The following is a 20,935-nucleotide window of genomic DNA, read 5'->3' on the forward strand; positions in this document are numbered from 1 at the left end:
TGAAGGATGGATGGTGGCTAACAGATTGAGGTTGAATCCTGACAAGACAGAAGTATTGTTTTGAGGGGACAGGGGGTGGGCAGGTGTGGGGGACCCCCTGGTTCTGAATGAGGTAATTGTGCCCCTGAAGGACCAGGTGCACAGCCTGGGAGTCATTTTGGACTCACAGCTGTCCATGGAGGCACAGGTCAAATCTGTGTCCAGGGCAGCTGTCTACCAGCTCCATCTGGTACGCAGGCTGAGACCCCACCTGCCCACAGACTGTCTCCCCAGAGTGGTGCATGCTCTGGTTATCTCTCGCTTGGACTACTGCAATGAGCTCTACGTGGGGCTACCTTTGAAGGTGACCCGGAAACTACAACTAATCCAGAATGTGGCAGCTAGACTGGTGACTGGGAGCGGCCGCCGAGACCACATAACACCGGACCTGACCTACACTGAAAGACCTACACTGGCTCACAGTACGTTTCCGAGCACAATTCAAAGTGCTGGTGCTTACCTTTAAATCCCTAAATGGCCTTGGCTCAGTATACCTGAAGGAGCGTCTCCACCCCAATCATTCACCCAAAATCACTGAGGTCCAGCACTGAGGGCCTTCTGGCAGTTCCCTCACTGCAATATGTGAGGTTACGGGGAACCAGGCAGAGGGCCTTCTCAGCAGTGGCGCCTGCCCTGTGGGACACCCTCCCATCAGATGTCAAGGAAATAAACCACTGACTTTTAGAAGACACCTGAAGGCAGCCCTATATCGGAATTTTTTTAATGTTTAACGCTTTACCATTTTTTATGTGGTGTAAGCTGACCAGAGTGGCTGGGGAAACCCAGCCAGATGGGTGGGGTATTAATAATAACAACAGCAACAACAACAATGCTAATAGATTCAAGTCTCAGGAGTCATGAGGCTCCCAAAGAACATGAAACAGAGTCTGTGAAATGCCGCTTGTGTTCACTGACAGCCAGTCTGAGCAGACAGGTGTGGGGCGGCAGGGTATAGCTTCAAGAAATAATTGAGCCAAATTCACAGAGAAGAAACAAGGCAGCAGTGGGAGAAATGCTCATGGTTGATGAACATTTTGTTAGGATATTTCCGTTCCACCTTAAAAGGGAGCAGGATGTTTGTATAACAGCCTGCGCGTTTCCTGTCTCACAGGATGTTTATGTTGTCTGTTCCTTTCGTTTTCTGCTGTTTTGCCTGAGCAGTCGGAGCAGACGGTCATGTCTCCTTTGTTCTGACCAACGCCAAATAAACTGTAAATATGCTCTCATGCTGTGCAACTTTTGCTGTGTGAATTCTGCTGAAAGAGTGTGCACAAGTCCAAGAATGTGGCTATCTTTTCTTGAGGCTTCGTGTCGCTAAATTGCTGGTACTGCGTGACTACGGGAGGTCGATGGATCGTCCGGCACCGAGCTTGGGGGCTCAGATGGACTTTATCTCCCTGGCAGTATCCCAACACATTTAACCAGAGGTCAGAAAGATGAAGGACAATCAGTTGAAGACAAAAGAGGGACATTAAGTTACAGGATGGGAGAAGGAGCATAGCATAAGGGGCAGAGCACTTGCTCTGCAGACAGAAGATCACAGGGCTGGTTCCTGGCACCTCCATTTGGAAATATCAGGTAGAAAGCGCAAGCATAGAATTGTAGAGTTGAAATGGATCCCGAGAGTCTTCTAGTCCAAACAAGACCTCTCTGCGTCTGCAACACACAGACCTCTCTGCCAGCCACAGTGGACCAACCTGGGCTATGTGGACTATCTAAGGCAGCTTTCGATGCCTCTGTGCTTTGTGGTGGTTGAGGGAGGAGACAATGAAACCCAGAGAAAGGCAGTTCTAGTTCTAAGCACGCACAGACCTCCTTGGAAATCTACATCCCTCCCAGGGATGCTCTCAGGTGGCTGTAATTACCAGGCAACCTGTGCTGCCGCAGCAACAGGTGGAGGGTGTTTTCGTCCAGTGCAATGCTGCAAGGCAGAGGGGGAAGGATAGACAGACGTTCTGATGCCACCAAGAAGAAAGGAAGGGCTGGGCCCGAAATACAACCGCAACAGAGAATCTCAGCGTATACTTACTGGCATGGACCTGCAGGCAGCACTTGGCACAGGAAATCAAGGGGCTGCTTCCATCCTCTCCGATGTAGGAGTTGGAAGGGAGGGGCTCTGTGTTTTCGCCACTTGAGGTGAAGCACATCTCAGGAATCAGAGGCTTGGTCTTCTGCTCGTATTTCAGAGGTGGCTGGAGCGAGGAGCTTTCTCCAGGGGCGACTGTGGCTCTCTCTTTTTCCAACTGCAAGAAGGGGGGGGGTGGAATACAAGTTACTACTGAGTAGAGCTTGCTCATCATCCAGAGAGTCTGAAAAGCAATTAAATAGAAAAGTCAACCTCTGATGATCACGTCAGGCCCCCTTTATTTTTACAGTTCATTCCCTTTTGCCATGGAGACAATGCAACTCCATTCAACTGATTTGATTTACACGACTTATCTGTCTCATTCACCACACAACTACTTAAGTCCTGGGTTCAGATGTAACAGAAAGCCTGTTTCCCCCTATGTGAACGAGCTGCAGTGAGCCTCAAGTTCACATGTTCACACCTCTTTTCTTTTGCAGCTACAAGGAGATGAGAAACGCTTGATAACCATTTTAAACAAGTTCTAGTTCCCCATGCCGTCTGAATTTGGGGATCTTCAGTTTGTTTAAACTCTGGTTAGAGAGAAGTCAAGATCAAACTGTGGTCTCATGATCAGGTTTACTCACAAACTAGAGCTAGACAAACCACAGCTGAGCTCAGGTGTAAATCTCAAAGAACTGTAGAGCTGGAAGGGACCCTGACGGTCATCTAGTCCAATCCCCTGCAATTCAGGAATCCTGTCCACAATTATCCCAGAGGTGGGGGTGGGGGCCTCGAACCACCAATCTTCTAGTTGACAGCCAGACACACTGACCCATTGCTCCTCATGAAGCTGTGGTTTGGTTGAATCTCCTTTATTGCAGTCACAAGGAGATGGGACAGGCAGCGAGCTAAACTGGGGCAAAAATAGGTTTTATTTTCATGCGGGTCAAAGATGCACACACACCTGCATGTGCATTTGCATACACACACCTCAATGGTGCTCCTCTGGAGACTTCACCCGGGGCAAACCCCCCTCCCCAACCTGGCTATGGCACCAGCGAAATGACACAGTGGGGAAATTCACACTGGAGGAAAACATGGTCTCCCTTGAGATCTGAACTGAGCTGAAGTGACTCACATTGAAAAACTAAGGAAGAATACAATTTAAAAATCCTGTAAAGTTGTGTGTCAGCTTAACATGGGATTCTAATTGATGTGACATTTCTTAAACTAAGGAGTAGCCCCACCCAACGGTGCAGTCGTGGGGAAGAGGATGCAAACAGTTTATCACGACTTCTTGGTGCCAGACCTATGAAAAGCTGCAGCTGACATATCCCCCAATTTCAGTGGAACCACTGGAAAAAATCAAGGGTTCATGGTGGCCGCAGGATGTGCAGCAGATAAAGAATATGGGGGAGGAGGAGAAGGAAAAGGACATGGCAGGTTTTGTAGGAGATGGATGAGCAAGGGAGGGAGGAAACATGAAAGGGGGTGGGGTGGAGAAGCTGGGTGGGCAGATCCAGTAATGAGCCTTCAGGGAGGAGACAGAGGAATGAGCAATCTGGCAGCCTTAAGCAGGGGCAGTGTCTCATTAGACTTGAGAAACATCAATTCAACATTTATTTGATGCTAGCTGCATGGCCAGCACTGCAAAGCATTTGATCCATCATGCTCAGAGGAAGGAGCAAAGGAGGTTCACAGGTAGGTGAAAATGCAGAAAGGGTTACACGCTGCTGTTTTCTGAAGGAGTTATGACAGAGAAGCAGGTTTTGGGGAGAGAACAGGACATTAAGAAAGGGGACATTAATGCAACATGTGTATGATCATATACTTGTACTATGATCATCAATCAGGAACAACCATGTCTTGGCTCTCTGTGTTCCCAACTAGCCTGGAATCCTAATTTTTCCCACGCAGTGAGCTTATTCAAGATCACTTCATATGGATTAGCTAGCCCTGTGGAGGGGCAGACTAAAAGCAGTGAAATGGTGTCCAGGAGGGGCAGTGAAATGGAGTCCAGGAGAGTTCTTGCCTCCATTTCAGTGCCTGCTATGCCACAACGAGGCAAGACAAAGGGAAACAGAACTTGTTTGGGGCAGCTTTTGCTTTCTGTCCTTGAGAAAATAATGAATTTATTTCAAGCGAATGAGAGCAGAGAAAGGAACCACTGCTCATCCCACAAGAACAGTGAAGCTATGAGTCACATTTGTTGCTATTTTCCTTTCCCCAAAGGGATCTGTATCACCCAAATGCACCAGTTGCCAAACATCCTTTGAAAAGGGTTTTGGGGGATGAGATGGAAGAGACAGAGATGCATAAGGAGACAGACTAAAAGCAAGACTCGCCGCTCCTCCCCCACTTCCTTACAGCTGTCTCCTGCTCCTTCAGCAGGATTCTCTCTCCAGAAGGGGACCTCAAGGCTTCTGGTAGCAAAACCAGCACCGAGGGACAAAGGATTAAACAGAGACCAAGTCTCCTTATAAGTTCACTGCAGAGCAGCACTGTGCACTGCTAGGGAGACACACTCCATTGTCCGACAGCAGGGGAAATCAGGAAAGTTCTCATGCCCCCACAACAACACACTTTCGCTGCGAAACTTTGGTTTTTAAATAGTGCTTACCCACGTGCAAAGGGTAGGTGGGCACAAACTGAGGCCAGCATTGGGAGAACCATCAATTCCTTATGAAGAAACTGAAGCCCCAGCAGCAAGCATGAAATTCCATGTCCCTTTACTGACTAGAACAGCTATGCATTGTTTCGTCTGATTGCAAAAACTCCTACAAACAAACCCCTTCTCAGGACAATTTAACAATTGCATGCACAATTTTGTTAAACCAACCAGAGTCTTGACTCGAAAGTTCTCAAAGCTGCCTCTCAGTAGCTCGATAAGGGTTGGTGAGAATGTCCACTGTCATCTCCTTGGTTTGGCAATAGGCCAATTCAACAAGTCCATTTCATCGTGTTGCACACACAGTGCTACTCAACCCTAATGTGCTTGGTTCTCATGTAGAATTTCTTGCTCTACAACAGCTTAAAACAGCTCTGGCTGTCTTCAATCAAATAGGCTTCTTCAGCCCCAAACCAAAGTCCATAGTCAGTTGGCTGATTCAGGCTAGTTCTCTGCATGCTTCAGTTGCAGCTACATAATCTTAACTCTGTGGTAGACAAAGGTACATTTCTGCTTATAACTGCCCGAAGAAATGGATCATTTCCAAACAAAAAGAAGAACCCACCTGTTGACTTGTAATCCTTAGCGTCTCCTGCCAAATCAGCATCTGTGTAACCTACTAGTTATGGATTGCAATCTGCTGGCAGCTTAAGTTTACAATTCATGGTTCCCTTTTAGGTATCTGACAACTCTCTTCACAACAGTCCAGTTCATCCTGGTGGGGGAACACACTTTCCTATTCAGGATTCCCACTGCATTTGCAATGTCTGGTCTCATTGTCATGGTCAGGTATAAAAGTTTCCCTACTGCTGACCTGTACTGGTTGTTGTCAGGTAAGAGTTTAGATTCATTTCAACTCTTTAGGAAGCCAGTAATCCTTGGTATGGTTACTGGGTTGGCTTCTTGCAGATTTAGGCTGTCAAGCAATTCAATGACCGCCTGCTTTTGGCTTAGAAGATAAGATCCATCGTCCTTTCTTTCAATTTGGACACCTAGGTAATAGGAAACTTTCCCAAGATTTTTCACCGTCACATCCTTGGCTAAGTGCCTCATGACTTGGAAATTGTCTTGGAAATTTTTAGTTGTAATGATCAAGTCGCCCGCAAATGCCAAAACGTAAGAAAATTGTCCATTTTTGCATTTGGAGTACAAACACTTGTCTGTGTGACCTCGAGTATATCTTGGCTGTTTGAGCATGCTGTGCCACTTCTCATTCTATGCAGCCTTGTTTCATTCCATAAAGCCCTTCTGAAGCCTGCATACTAGATGAACTTCCTTTGGCTTGACGAAACCTTTGGGCTGTTCTTTGAGATTCTGCTATGCAAAAATGCAGTTTTTATACGTCTCACGTCCATTGGTTTAGAAGCTAGTATGCTTAAAAGCAGTGGGATGGCACTGTGGGTTAAACCACAGAGCCTAGGACTTGCTGATCAGAAGGTCGGCGGTTCGAATCCCCGCGACGGGGTGAGCTCCCGTTGCTCGGTCCCAGCTCCTGCCAACCTAGCAGTTCGAAAGCACGTCAAAGTGCAAGAAGATAAATAAGTACTGCTCTGGCGGGAAGGTAAACGGCGTTTCCGTGCGCTGCTCTGGTTCGCCAGAAACGGCTTAGTCCTGCTGGCCACATGACCCGGAAGCTGTACGCCAGCTCCCTCGGCGTATAGAGAGAGATGCGCGCCGCAACCCCAGAGTCGGCCACAACTGGAAATAACGGTCAGGCGTTCCTTTACCTTTATGTTTAAAAGCAGTTTAATGGCAGTGTACCTCACCACAGGTGCAAAAGTACCATCCAAGTCCTCTCCATACATTTACGAGTAGCCTTTTGCTACAAGTCTTGCTTTGTAGTGCTCGACTTTCTCTTCTGCACCTGCCTCACCTTGAATACTCACTTGCTTCCAATTGCCTTCTTCCCAAGTAGCAGTGAGGCTCCAGGTCTTGTTCTGGTGCATCAAACTCCTCCTGTGCAGCATCCTTCCACAGGCAAGCTTCAGTGGCCAGGTGGAAGGTTCCAGGGGACATACCAACCTTGCAATGTTGGACAGTCGTGGAGCCTGGATACCTTTGTCGGGTCTCAATTAGCGACTGACTTTTGGGCTCTGCAGCCACATCTGCATCCTCAACACCCTCCTATTTAGGCATCTCGTCATCAGTCTCCATCTCATCCCTTCTGGCAGTAGTGCTACTTGGAATCTGGTCCTCTGCTTCTTCCTCCTGTTCATCATCTGTGCCAGGTGGTGTGGTAGCAGAAGGCAGATGTGAACTGTTATATATCATTCAGGAAAGTATATGAGGTCCTGTGTGTCTTCGTCGGACTGCTCAGAATAATCTATTACCGCTCCTCTCTTATCAGCTCTGCTGGGCTCATCAAAATGAACCATATGTCTTACGCTGACCTTTCCTGTTCTTAAGTCCATAACTCCGTAACCAGGCAAAAACGTTCCTTTGGCTGATTAACATCCAATGCCCTTTTAAAATGTGCTGGAGTAGGGGTTATTAGGTTGTTTTTGTTTTGATTATGTATTTTGAGTTTCTATATTGTGATTTTATCCTATGAACAGCCCTGAGACCTATAGGACGCTATAAAAATCTCCTCCTCCTCCTCCTCTTCTTCTTCTTCCCACCAAGCATGAAAATATGTTGCAGGGTTCCCACAACACCTTCATCAAATGCGGCGATAGGGGTTTATTGTTTTTGTTTAAAATTTTATTTTTCATTTTCTCATTTTATAAATATTTTAACAGAATAAACTTAGGTCTTTACATAATCAATCCACATCTCTCTCCTTTCTGCAGTTACTTAGCTTACGTCTTTTTGTTACTGCATATCCAGTTCCAACTTCTTTACTAATATTCCCTTTGTATTCCCTCTTAATTATTTCTTACTGCACATGTTTATGTCAATCCTGCTAATGCTTTGTTTACAACACATCTTCAAACAGTCAGTAATTTCCCATTCTGTTTTAAAAAGTCTCTTTTCTTGGTTTCTTATTCTTCCGGTAAGTTTCACTATTTCTGCATACTCCATCAATTTCAATTGCCAGTCTTCCTTCGTTGTAACTGTTTCCTCTTTTCATCTCTGGGCATAAATCATTCGGGCAGCCATAGTAGCGTACATAAATATATATTCTTCCTGTTCTTTGGGTACCTCTCCACCAATTATACCTAAAAGCAAAGCTACTGGGTTTTTTTAACAAAAGTGAACTTCAACCTTTTTTTCCAACTCATTTATAAATCATTTCCCAAAAAGCTTTTGCTACCTTACATGACCACCACATTTGGAAAAAGGTACCCCCCTTCTCTTTACATTTCCAACAGGTATCGGATTCAGACTTTTTGCTAATTTACTAGGAGTCAGATACCATCTATACATAATTTTCATTTCATTTCATTTTAATCGCACCACACGTTGTAAATTTCAAATCGACATTCCGCAATCTTTCCCATGCTGCCAATTCAATATTATGTCCTATATACATTGCCCAGAGGGGTTTATTGTTTTTGGCTAGATGAACCAGAGTACAATGCCACCTGAGAATGACCTTCAGAGAAGCTTCTTGAAGGTGAGATGAGATAGTTCTTAAGTAGGGTGAGGTCCTCCATATGCCGTCCCACTCAATGACATTAATTTCTTTGCATTCCCCAATTTGTGTTCTGCAAGTATACTATAGATCAATGAAACCAATATACTTTGGTTTCAATATACTTTGATTCAAATATTGTGAGGGAATGAAATCCTCCCCCTCTTTCTTCTATATGTTTTGCAAATGAGCAGCACTGGAGAAGTTGAAGCCAATTAGGATGTAGGTCATTTAGCTTTCCCTTTAGCCTTTCTTTCATTTTTGCTTTATTTTTATATATTAGGACTCGAATTCTATATATGTCCACTTCCCCATTCTTTATATTGCCAGTATTTGTCTTCTTGTATAAAGGTGGGATGGTCTAGAAAGGGAATTAACGGAGACGGTTCAGTGGCCAACGTTTTCCTTTGATTTTTGTCATAACTGCTCTTTTTAGAAAAGGGTTATCAATTCCCTTTATCACCAAATCTGATAGTTTTAAGAAGGAAAGGGTTTGAAATATTGGCATGGAGGGGGAAAGTTCAATTCGGCCCCTAATCAGTGGAATTAGTGATTTAATTTGAAATGCCGCATAGCAGAATTGTAAGTTTGGCATTCCAAGTCCTCCCTTAGATCTATGTTTATACACCATGCTGGAACTAATATGCATTCGTTTACCCAGCATTTTCCATTTTCAAAATGCACACACAGAAACCTTTTCTGTCCAGTGTAGACACACTAAGCATGTTGCAGTTCAACATGCAACATTCTCTCTCAATTGATTGTTTAGCTTGTAATTTAAGCTTCCTGAACTTGCACTAGATACCTTTATGGGAATATTGCAAACCATTAATGGGTTAATATTGTTAATGCCTTCAAAGAAATTATCATAACTCGCGTGCAAAGAACATCCAAATCTATTTGATTTTGTGCCATAACTGTTTACAGTTAGATTCTTCCCTTGCAAAAGACAACACTTTTTCTTTGCTCCCCTTATTTTGGCTTGCTTGCTTAAATGCAGGAGATTTTCCTGAATTCACGGCTTCAAAAAATCTGGAGATGTGTCCCTCTTTGTTGCACTTGAAGCAAACCATTTTTCTGGTTGTAGCCTTGGCTCTCCTTTGGGACACAGAGTTGAGTCACTGCGTCTTACACTGCCGGCTGAAGAGTTTGCTCTTTTCTCCACATATTCCTCTTTCGGGTGCCCAATCACATTTCCTAGCGTTAAGTTTAGCTTATAACCCATGAGAGTTGCAATTGTTTGAAATTTAGCTCCTGGTGTCCCCAGGAAATAGCAAACTTTCTGTTCCTCATCCCTTTTGTATTGTGAAATTTCTAGCTTTTCAATAATTGATAGGAACACTGTCATGTGACTGTTGGTCCTACTTGGATTCAAGCTTTAAATTAAATAAATATCTCACCCAGGCACGGCGTGAATACTTGCTTGCTAACCAAATGCTTTTTGCAAATTTTCAATCATCTGAGCTGATACGTCACCTCTCTCTGTGTGAACCATTTGGGCACCTGAAATACCATCCAGAATGATAGACACTGCCAATTTATTCTGCTGCTCCCACTCCTCTGAGGCTCCATCCTCAATGGATTTCTCTTTCTCAATACATTCTAAAATACCTTTCATATCATATTTGGCTTCTAATCATTTTTTACACTGGATGAAATTGCTTTGTGCAAGCTTAGGTAATTTGAAGCTTTCTTCAACAACAGAATTCCTGCTATCCATTTCATTTTAGAAAAATCAAAAAAGAAACACCCTCCCAATAAAAATTTGAAAAACTGCCATAAACAGAACATTCTCAAAATCTCCAAAAGGAAAGTAAAATTATCTAAGCCTGTTTCCTAAAAATCCGAAACGAAAACCAAAAAGCCAAAATCCTTAAAAGGAAAATAAGTACCGTATTTTTTGCTCTGTAAGACTCACTTTTTCCCTCCTAAAAAGTAAGGGGAAATGTGTGTGCGTCTTATGGAGCGAATGCAGGCTGCGCAGCTATCCCAGAAGCCAGAACAGAACACTGCTTTCACTGCACAGCGATCCCTCTTGCTGTTCTGGCTTCTGAGATTCAGAATATATATTTTTCTTGTTTTCCTCCTCCAAAAACTAGGTGCGCCTTGTGGTCTGGTGCGTCTTATAGAGCGAAAACTATGGTATATTTTTATCTTGCTGTTCTGCATTGGAAGAGCAGGTCGAGAAAGGAAGGGCGTGTTACTCCTCTCACAACAGAAACAAAAGCTCCATGTGGCAACTAGGAAATAAAACACAAAAAGATGTTTTTTTCTGGTTAAAAATCACTTTTGAAAACCCAAAACTCTGCAAAATACTCTTACAACTACAGTGGTGCCTCGCAAGACGAAATTAATTCATTCCGCAAGTTTTTTCTTCTTGCGAGTTTTTCGTCTTGGGAAGCACGGTTTCCCATAGGAATGCATTGAAAATCAATTAATGCGTTCCTATGGAAACCCCTTGCCGGGCTGGCGGTGCGGAGAAGGGCTTTTCTCCCCACCGCAAGCCTTCAGGACAGGTCCGGGAACAGAGGGGAAGGCGCGCAGAGCTTCTCCTCTGTTCCCGGGGCTTGCGGTGGGAGGAGGGTTTTTCCTCCCCACCGCCAACATTCAGAACAGCATTCTGAATGTTGGCGGTGGGAAGGAAAACCCTCCTCCCACCGCAAGTCTTCAGGACAGCCATCCGAAGGCTGGCGCGGGGAGAAGGTCTCTCCGCCCCACCGCCAGCCTTCGGAGCAGCCTTCCGAAGGCTGGCGGCGGGAGGAGGTCTCTCTGCCCCACCGCCAGCCTTCGGAGGAGCCTTCCGAAGCCTGGCGGCAGGAGGAGGTCTCTCCGCCCCACCGCCAGCCTTCGGAGGAGGTCCGAGGACAGTGGGGAAGACGCGTTGCGCTTCCCCACTGTCCCGGAAATTTCCCTATGGGCTTTCGTCTTGTGAAGGAAGCCCATAGGGAAATTCGTTTTGCGAACCGCCTCCAACCCTTTCGTCTAGCGGGTTTTCCGTCTTGCGAGGCGTTCGTCTTGCGGGGCACCACTGTAAAGTCCTTAACTCTGCCATTTACAAACTAGCATAGATATATATTGTTATACTTATTTGGCAGCTTCCAGATTGGATGGCTGCAGTGCACTGTCCCGCACAGTACAAAATGCAGCTGCTAGATTATTAACTGGGACCAGTCAATAGACATGCATCTGTCTGTGTTGAGAGACCTCTGCTGGCTCCTGATCATTTTAGGAGCCCAATTCAAAGTGCCTTCAACAAGCCTTCCCCTGCACGATGATCTTCAGATCCTGCAACTTCAGCATGGCTAATGGTCAGTGATGATGGGATCGGTAGTCAAACCACATATCTGTGGCACCAGGCTGGGAAAGGCTACACAACTTGGGACCTGTTTATCTAACGAAGTGTTTGCTTCCGCATCAAGCCAACAAGCACTGCAGTAATCTTTGGAGGCATCTGAGGTGAAGCAGGTAGCAACCAGAGAGAGGATATTCCTTTACGGAGCTACTCGGTTTATGGAATTCTCTCTTTGGGGAGTCCTGCCTGACACCTAGGTACATATCTTTTTAGCACCAAGCAGAGATCTTTTCATTTTCCATTGCTTTTATTTCCCGAGGAGTTATAGCCACTGGTTTTATTCTACTTATTTACCCATTGTCATTTATTGGCTATTTATGATTTTTATTGTCAGCTGGTCTGTCAGTCACTGAGCTGAAGGGTGCCACAGAAATCCAATAAATAAAATGCAAGTGTTGTCTTCCTAGATCACACTGATATTCCATCTATTCTAGCTCCTGTTCCCAGCAGTGGCCAACCAGAGGTCTCAAGAGAGCTCACAAGAGGAACATAAAAACACTTTGTTTGTACCCTGCATTTGGTCCCTTGAAGTGTCCAGAGGTTTTTTGGCCAGGCTGGGCTGGGGGTGGATGTTGACCCTCATGATTGAGATTTTTTACAGTAGATATGCCTTTCCTCCTTGTAGCTTGCCTCCTGCAACCCATTTCCCTGCAACGTGTTATGATGTGGGAAGCAGGGAGGGGGGGGAACACTGGGTGCAGCTAGGACTTCCTCTTGGTTCCCATAGTTCCCACTTAGGTGAAATGAACTTCCCAGAATACTATATGATGCAGTGGGATTCCTTGGCAGGTTATCACTGGGAAACAAATTTTACATTAACCTGAAGGTAATCAGTTTAAGGCCACTGATAATCTGGAGGTCAAGCAAGGTCAAGCAAAGATGGCTATTGCTGCATTCCTCTCCTTTTGGTTCCACCTGGATAACTGGTTGGTTGTTGTGGAAGACAGAGCACTGGGCTAGGCTGGTCTTTTGGCTTCATCCAGCTCAGCAAATGTTACAGCTATGCCAACTCCAGAGCAAAGAGTTCTGTACAATATTTTGGCTGGCCCATGTCCTACATGGTCTGATTCCTAATGTACTTTTGAAACGAAAGGAAGTGATGATTAGATGTGGTGCATTTAGTAAGTGCTTAACACTAGGCTGTTGCCAAGGGAAAAAAATAGCACGCACACCCCGCCCCCGCAAACAGAACTTCCCAAATCTTGAAATGCCAGCAACCGTTTCTGTTAATCAATGAAGGTTGGACTGTGCCCAGAAAATATACACAAATATTATATGTTATTTACCCTGACGATAGGGAGATTAAACCCAACATGATGGAGAAGAGAGTGTTACATTCTATCCTTCCAGTTCCTGCTCTACAAAGTGAGGCATGAGCCCCAGATGATCACTAAATTGCATCCTTCAATTCAGTTACTGGCCAATTAAAAAAAACAAGTTCTTCCACATCCTGCCATGGTTTAAACATCAGTAGCTCTTAAATATTTTACTACCGATTGCCACCTGAAGGGCCAAGGAGATAGTGGTACTATAAATAGCTCCTCCTCTGAACAGCTGGAAGTCAGATACCTGTATGTAGGACTGACCCATAATATGACCATCTTTAAACAACTCCCTCTAAGGTGCAGTCTGCATGTGCAGCAGAAAAAGGCACTAGAGCACTGAGGGGGTAGACAGAACAATTTCTGATTACAGGTGCATACTTTCTAAAAATGCTTTTCAAACTTGCAGAAAGAAAAACTGGCAAAGCGGGAGGAAGGCTGGGCTAGAACCTGACTGGCTGCCTGATATGCTAGTTTAGCATTTGCAGTGAAATTTCACACAAAGGAAATGGTATAAGACGCCTACAATACCAAGTGGAGCAGCTCATCTGAATCTGACACATGTCAAGAGCCAAGGCTGACACTGTAGATCCATATCTTTGGGGGTGCTGCTGCTTTGGCTTTAACGAGGGAGGTATCAGCAGGCTTGGGGGACCCCAAAGCCTGCCGAAGTACAACAAAGATTTAGGGGGAAAGGAACCCTGTGTGGGTAGAGAACTCCCCTGAAAGTGGCCACAGAATGCTCACAGGCTGTTGCTGGGGCAGAGCAGGGTTATGTGAACTGGAAGGGGGAAATGGCTGGGAAGGGTAATGGAACTGAGTATCGTGGGAAAGGCAGACTGCAACTTTTAAAATCAGAAATCAGATGACCAAGTGCCTATTAGTTTGGAAGCAAACTGAGGTCACCCACAAATGATATTGATGATATTATCACCACCACCACCAGTTCAACTGGAGGTGAGTAATAATAAATCAAGCATACACCCATCTGCATAACTGCTGGCATGCAATGTGACCAAGAAGAAAGCAGCCATCTCAAACGTTGATATCAATAGATGAGACACCTACATACTTACTGTTCTCCACCCAAAGCTAGAAAGGTGAAGCATGCCAGAATTATGGTTCTTCCGCAGGGGACTTAAGAGCTTTTCTAAAACCCTTACACCCCTTTCTAAAGGATTACAGGTATTTAAAGAAATTGCTTGCTGATTGAGGGGACCTTGGGGTATTGTGTGCTTGCTCCTCTACTGAAGCTGCAGAATTACCTGATTATAGGGATAAAAGAGGGTGCAGATGGCGCAGTATGGCTCAGTCGATGCTGCAGCAGCATTGAATCGCCTCTCCGCAGCAAAGTTGGGCGCTTTGTTTTTCCACAGCAGGGAAAGCAAGGACTTCAAGGGCTCAGGGTCACCAACGTCGTCCTCACCAGAGAATGGGAGGGTTTCTAAAGAACAAGATGAGGAGAGAGAGAGAGAGAGAGAGAGAGAGAGAGAGAGAGAGAGATCAGGGTTTGGTAAAGAGGCAGGAACAATGACTATGGATAACCCACTTTGTAAGGCCAATCCACTCAGCCATAAAGGAGACACAAAAGCCAATCAATTAATGAAATAAACACACACACATTTTTTGTAAACATGTACCTACCAAATGGGCGGGACGCGGGTGGCACTGTGGGTAAAAGCCTCAGCGCCTAGGGCTTGCCGATCGAAAGGTCGGCGGTTCGAATCCCCGCGGCGGGGTGCGCTCCCGTTGTTCGATCCCAGCGCCTGCCAACCTAGCAGTTCGAAAGCACCTCCGGGTACAAGTAGATAAATAGGGACCGCTTTCTAGCGGGAAGGTAAACGGCGTTTCCGTGTGCGGCTCTGGCTCGCCAGAGCAGCGATATCATGCTGGCCACGTGACCCAGAAGTGTCTCCGGACAGCGCTGGCCCCTGGCCTCTTAAGTGAGATGGGCGCACAACCCCAGAGTCTGTCAAGACTGGCCAGTACGGGCAGGGGTACCTTTACCTTTTACCTTACCTACCAAATAACTGAACACTAAGTCTAAGTGAACTTTTGTTTATCAAAAATATAAGCTTAGACTTCTGGACCTACTCAACCTTAATGGCCGGTTAAAATAATTGTAAAAAAAAAGAAAATATAAAGTGAAAAGCAACCACAGTACTGCTATGGAGAAATCAGCTGGGGTTAGCTAGCCTTGGAGCAGTCCAACTCCAAACCATCCTAAAATGTCATGGAGGAGGCAGTAACTTTTCAGTGCATCAGAAGAAGTTCTTATCTCCTCATAGAATCATAGAGTTGGAAGAGACCACAAGGGCCATCGGGTCCAACCCCCTGCCAAGCAGGAAACACCATCAGAGCACTCCTGACATATGGTTGTCCAGCCTCTGCTTAAAGACCTCCAAAGAAGGAGACTCCACCACACTCCTTGGCAGCAAATTCCACTGTCGAACAGCTCTTACTGTCCTCTTTGTCAGCTGCCTCAGGATCCATGTGTGGAAGCCATTACTGGCTATAAGCTACCTCTAGAACCCAAAACCGCGTGTCTCTGAATACCGCTTGCCAGACAACAAGGGGGAGAGAGAGGGCCACTGATTTCATGTCCTGCTTAGGATACAGGATGCTGGACTAGACAGGCCTTCGGTTGAATTCTGCAGGGCTATTCTAAAGTACTACTACTACTACTACTACTACCAATAATGATGATAATAACAGCTACTACTACTACTACTACTTCAGTGGTACCTCTGGTTACATACTTAATTCGTTCCAGAGGTCCGTTCTTAACCTGAAACTGTTCTTAACCTGAAGCACCACTTTAGCTAATGGGGCCTCCCGCTGCCGCTGCGCCGCCGCCACGTGATTTCTGTTCTCATCCTGAAGCAAAGTTCTTAACCCGAGGTACTATTTCTGTTTTTTTTTATAAAGATATTTATTAAGTTTCCAATTTTATACAAACAAAAAGAAAAAAGCAAAAAAAACAAAACACATACAGTTCTCAATACTTAATTTTCAATGACATATTTCCCTGACCTCCTCATACCTCCCCTTCTTGTATTTTCTAGTAAATCCTTGTATCTTATCCAAACGTTAAACAATGCTTTCCTGACAATATGGTTTTTAAATGCCTTATGTGCTTTAACCTTGTCGTACCACAAATATGCATGCCACCCAAACCCGAGGTACTATTTCTGGGTTAGCGTAGTCTGTAACCTGAAGCGTATGTAACCTGAGGTGCCACTGTACTTTATTATTAATATGCTTCCCATCTGATTGGGTTGCCTCAGCCACTTTGGGTGGCTTCCAACAAAATATTAAAACACAAAAGCATTAAAAAACCTCCCTGTGCAGGGTTGCCTTCAGATGTCTTCTAAAAGTCAAAAAGATGCCTATTTCCTGGCATCTGATGGGAGGGTGTCCCACAGGGCAGGTGCCACTACCAAGAAGGCCCTCTGCCTGGTTCCCTGTAACCTTACTTCTCGCAATGAGGGAACCGCCAGAAGGCTGTTGGAGCTGGACCTCAGTTTCCAGGCTGCTGGAGACACTCCTTCAGGTATACAGGTATAACATGCACTTGGTTAAAAAGTGAAGGAAGCAACTGGCACACTATCTGTCTGGATTGTTCGGCACAGAGTGTTGTTCCCCCAAACACTTCCATGCAGGCCTCTCATTTCCCAGCTTCCCTCCCCATGCACAGTGGACTTGTTTATATTGGTAAGAGGTGCTCAGTTCAAAAATGCTGCCAATTCCTTGACGGGGAGCAGGAAAAGTCACAGTTTCATGTCGCCAGGCTTGACAGCTCTGTGACTCAAGCCCCTGAGAAGTACCAGTGCTTCATGACAAGACTATCCTTCAGGTGGGAAGCAAAGCCTCCTGGCTAAGATCTGGCAAGCCAATGGGTAAAGCAAGGTGAAGCTACAGTGGTGCCTCGCAAGACGAAATTAATTCGTTCCGCAAGTTTTTTCTTCTTGCGAGTTTTTCGTCTTGCGAAGCACGGTTTCCCATAGGAATGCATTGAAAATCAATTAATGCGTTCCTATGGAGACCGCTTGCCAGGCTGGCGGTGCGGAGAAGGGCTTTTCTCCCCACCGCAAGCCTTCAGGACAGGTACGGGAACAGAGGGGAAGGCGCGCAGCGCTTCTCCTCTGTTCCCGGGGCTTGCGGTGGGAGGAGGGTTTTTCCTTCCCAACGCCAACATTCAGAACAGCATTCTGAATGTTGGCGGTGGGAAGGAAAACCCTCCTCCCACCGCAAGTCTTCAGGACAGCCTTCCGAAGGCTGGCGCGGGGAGAAGGTCTCTCCGCCCCACCGCCAGCCTTCGGAGGAGGTCCGAGGACAGTGGGGAAGACGCGCTGCGCTCCCCCGCTGTCCCGGAGATTTCCCTATGGGCTTTCGTCTTGCGAAGGAAGCCCATAGGGAAATTCGTTTTGCGAAGCGCCTCCAAAACGGAAAACCCTTTCGTCTAGCGGGTTTTTCGTCTTGCGAGGCGTTTGTCTTGCGGGGCACCACTGTATCACCAGAAACAGAAATGATACAAAGGATAAAAAAACCTGCTGCCAGCTGTCACCTGCAAACCTCTCCCCTAGACGACTGTGGAGGTGCTGTGATGCAATCAATGTTCACTCCATTCTAATTGTTCAGGGGAGAGCTGTCAGCGAATAAAATGTCGATATCTTGCACAGATTCTGTGAAGGAATGGAAAAGCTAGTTTTCTGGCTGTTAATCTATATTGTAATGAAACCAGGGACGTTGTGGTGGCAAAGTCAACGAAGCCTGATTGGCAGAGCTGTCTTCATGTCAGAGATAGGCAGGAGGGCTGCAGTCTGCCAGAGATTCAGCTGCTTAGGATTTAAAGAGAGCTAGGGCAATTCAAACAGCCCAGGAGAAGGATAGGCCTAAGAGAAGTGGAGGGCAGGGGAATAAAATACAAGGAAGCTGGAAGGGGCTTGCAATGGGAGTAATGTAGAAGAACGAGGGAATGAAGAAAAATCCAGAGGGACGCATCTGAGAGAAGGGCAAGGGGTAAGAAGAGAAAGGAAGGAAGTGTGCACATGTAGTAACGTAAAGTGGCTAACCAAAGTATCTCTTCTGTGTCTCGCGATGAAAAGAGACCATTGGGCTTAATGTGATAAGTTCCTTTTTCACAATGTATGGAAGGTATGCCCAAATGTGCTGGTCCTACTCTCTGCAATAGAAAAAGCAATGCAATTCTGCTTTGTAACTTGCAATCCTGTGCAGGAGAGACTTCCCAGTTTCAGGACCTAGCACATCAGCAAACAGTGAATACTTTCAGATAAGTTAACATTTCCTTAGCAACAAAAATAACAGGTAAGAGGAAACAGAAAAAGAGGTATGGAGTATCTCCAAGCCCAAATAGCACTGGCTGAGAGTCAAATACCACCACCCTACTCTCCCCAGCAGAGAGAACCAATTCTCTGGGGTGCACAAGCATTTGTGCCACCCCCTGCAAAACTTATCATGGCAAATCCAGTGTTCCACTTTTCTACAGTGAATGAGGATATCATTGAACTAGATGTTCATAGCTGCAGCCATCCCAGGGTGCAACTTCTGCAGAAATGGCAACATCTAAGCATGGATTGTCCTCAAACCAGAACTAGTTTAGGAGCTGTGCCTGTCCTAGCACCCAGAGTGGATGGAGAAGGGAGAGGGGAGAAAGGAAGTATTCCTCTCTTTGCCTGGCAGTCCTGGTGACAGAGTAGGGCCCAACCTCTACCTTTTTCCATCTCCGCCAAGCTAAGCAGTTGGCTCCTTACCTCTCTCGCCCTGACCTAGCCACTGTGATCCACGCGACGGTCACCTCCAGACTGGATTATTGTAACTCGCTCTACGTGGGGCTGCCCTTAAGACTGACCCAGAAACTCCAGCGGGTGCAGAATGCTGCAGCGAGACTCCTTACGGGGTCTTCGCTGCGAGATCACATTCATCCGGTGCTATATCAACTGCACTGGCTCCCGGTGGAGTACAGGATCAGGTTTAAGGTGCTGGTTTTAACCTTTAAAGCCCTATACGGCCTAGGACCCTCGTACCTACGGGACCGCCTCTCCTGGTATGCCCCACAGAGAAACTTACGGTCTTCAAATAAAAACATCTTGAAGGTCCCAGGCCACAGAGAAGTTAGGCTGGCCTCAACTAGAGCCAGGGCTTTTTCGGCTGTGGCTCCGACCTGGTGGAACACTCTGTCACAAGAGACTAGGGCCCTGCGGGACTTGACATCTTTCCGCAGGGCCTGCAAGACGGAGCTGTTCCGCCAGGCCTTTAGCCAGGGCACAGCCTGACTCCCTCCCTCGGCAATCTTCGCGGAGCTCTGGCCCAATGGTGGCCAGTGGCTTGAATTTAATTAATTTTATAATGAATGATTTTAGAGTGTTGTTTGTGTTGTATTTTTGTATTGTTTTATTGTTGTTAGCCGCCCTGAGCCCGGCTTCGGCTGGGGAGGGCGGGATATAAATAAAATTTATTATTTATTATTATTATTATTAAAAGAGGAGATGGGGTTTCCTGCCTTTCCCTGGGAAAGAAGGCATCTGCAGCTGGTCCTGCATCAGGACCTAGATCATGACCTCAGCAGAAAGTGGCATGTAGGCCTTGTGCCATCCTAATGAGATGGAAGAACTTCCAGTGGAGTGATGCTACCCTCCTCTGCAGCCTTGGGCACACCACAATACCCACGCACTTGCCTGCAATGACCACCCAGCAGTGACTCAGCCTCATCATCATATAAATGCAGGTAGGTGCCCAAAGCTCTGAGGAGACCATCACACACCTTGGGGAGCACTTGACTTCCTGGGTTCCGTTTTCCGTGCAGCTGCCCCACCCACATCTGCCCATGCCCCTTTCAGAGGAATATAATAATAATAATAATAATAATAATAATAATAATAATAATAATTTATTATTTATACCCCGCCCATCTGGCTGAGTTTCCCCAGCCACTCTGGGCGGCTCCAAATCAGTGTTAAAAACAGTACAGCGTTACATATTAAAAACTTCCCTGAACAGGGCTGCCTTAAGATGTCTTCTGAATGACAGGTAATTATTTATCTCTTTGACATCTGATGGGAGGGCGTTCCACAGGGCGGGCGCCACTACCGAGAAGGCCCTCTGTCTGGTTCCCTGTAGCCTCACTTCTCGCAATGAGGGAACCGCCAGAAGGCCCTCGGCGCTGGACCTCAGTGTCCGGGCTGAACGATGGGGGTGGAGACGCTCCTTCAGGTATACTGGACCGAGGCCGTTTAGGGCTTTAAAGGTCAGCACCAACACTTTGAATCGTGCTCGGAAACGTACTGGGAGCCAATGCAGATCTCTCAGAACCGGTGTTATGTGGTCCCGGCGGCCACTCCCAGTCACCAGTCTAGCTGCCGCATTCTGGATTAATTGCAGTTTCCGGGTCACCTTCAGTAATGTATGACTACCCTCCCTTGCCTGGACCAGAAGCGTTACAGCTGCACTGCTCACCTGTTTAAACTGCACCAGTAACTTAAATGTATGTATTTTTGCTGCCCTAACTCCCCTGAGGGGAAATGATGAGGGAAGAGAATAGAAACAGGCAAACGGAAAAGTTTTGCAGAACTCCATCAACACCCTGTCCCTTGGCACGAGACAAGGCCGAAACTGGAGGAGTCTCTCCCACGCATTGTGGCAGTTACAAATCTGATTAGCACAGTCTTGCAGATTCAAGCACTTGAGGATAATCCTCTTCGCTGTAGGGGGGGTGGGGTGGACAACAACATTTTGTTTCGAAGAAGACTTGAACCATCGGTCTGGACATAGGATAACCATGGCACAGCATTGCCCATTTCTATAGTCATAGGGAAGGGGGACCTCTGGCTCTTGAGCACTTTTCGCAGTCCACGCCAGATTTGTGTCCATGTATGCACAACTGTGTGTCTGA

General features: G+C 46.2%; 1 protein-coding gene across 2 annotated transcripts in view; it reads right to left on the bottom strand.

Annotated features, from left to right (window-relative positions):
* KDM4B (lysine demethylase 4B) overlaps positions 1–20,935 on the bottom strand; it is a 198,683-nt gene that overhangs the window by 16,679 nt on the left and 161,069 nt on the right. Inside the window, exons 13-14 of one of the 2 annotated variants that reach the window (XM_053372905.1) lie at positions 14,289–14,467; positions 2,069–2,282 (exon numbers count right to left, since the gene is read on the bottom strand). In XM_053372905.1, the coding sequence (XP_053228880.1) occupies positions 2,069–2,282; positions 14,289–14,467 (393 nt within the window). Of the gene's footprint in view, positions 1–2,068; positions 2,283–14,288; positions 14,468–17,590; positions 17,709–20,935 lie in introns of those variants that run through there. The other variant, XR_008328372.1, reaches the window with a different exon arrangement.

The sequence above is a fragment of the Podarcis raffonei genome, chromosome 18, assembly GCF_027172205.1.
Source record: "Podarcis raffonei isolate rPodRaf1 chromosome 18, rPodRaf1.pri, whole genome shotgun sequence".
Lineage (NCBI taxonomy): Eukaryota > Metazoa > Chordata > Lepidosauria > Squamata > Lacertidae > Podarcis > Podarcis raffonei.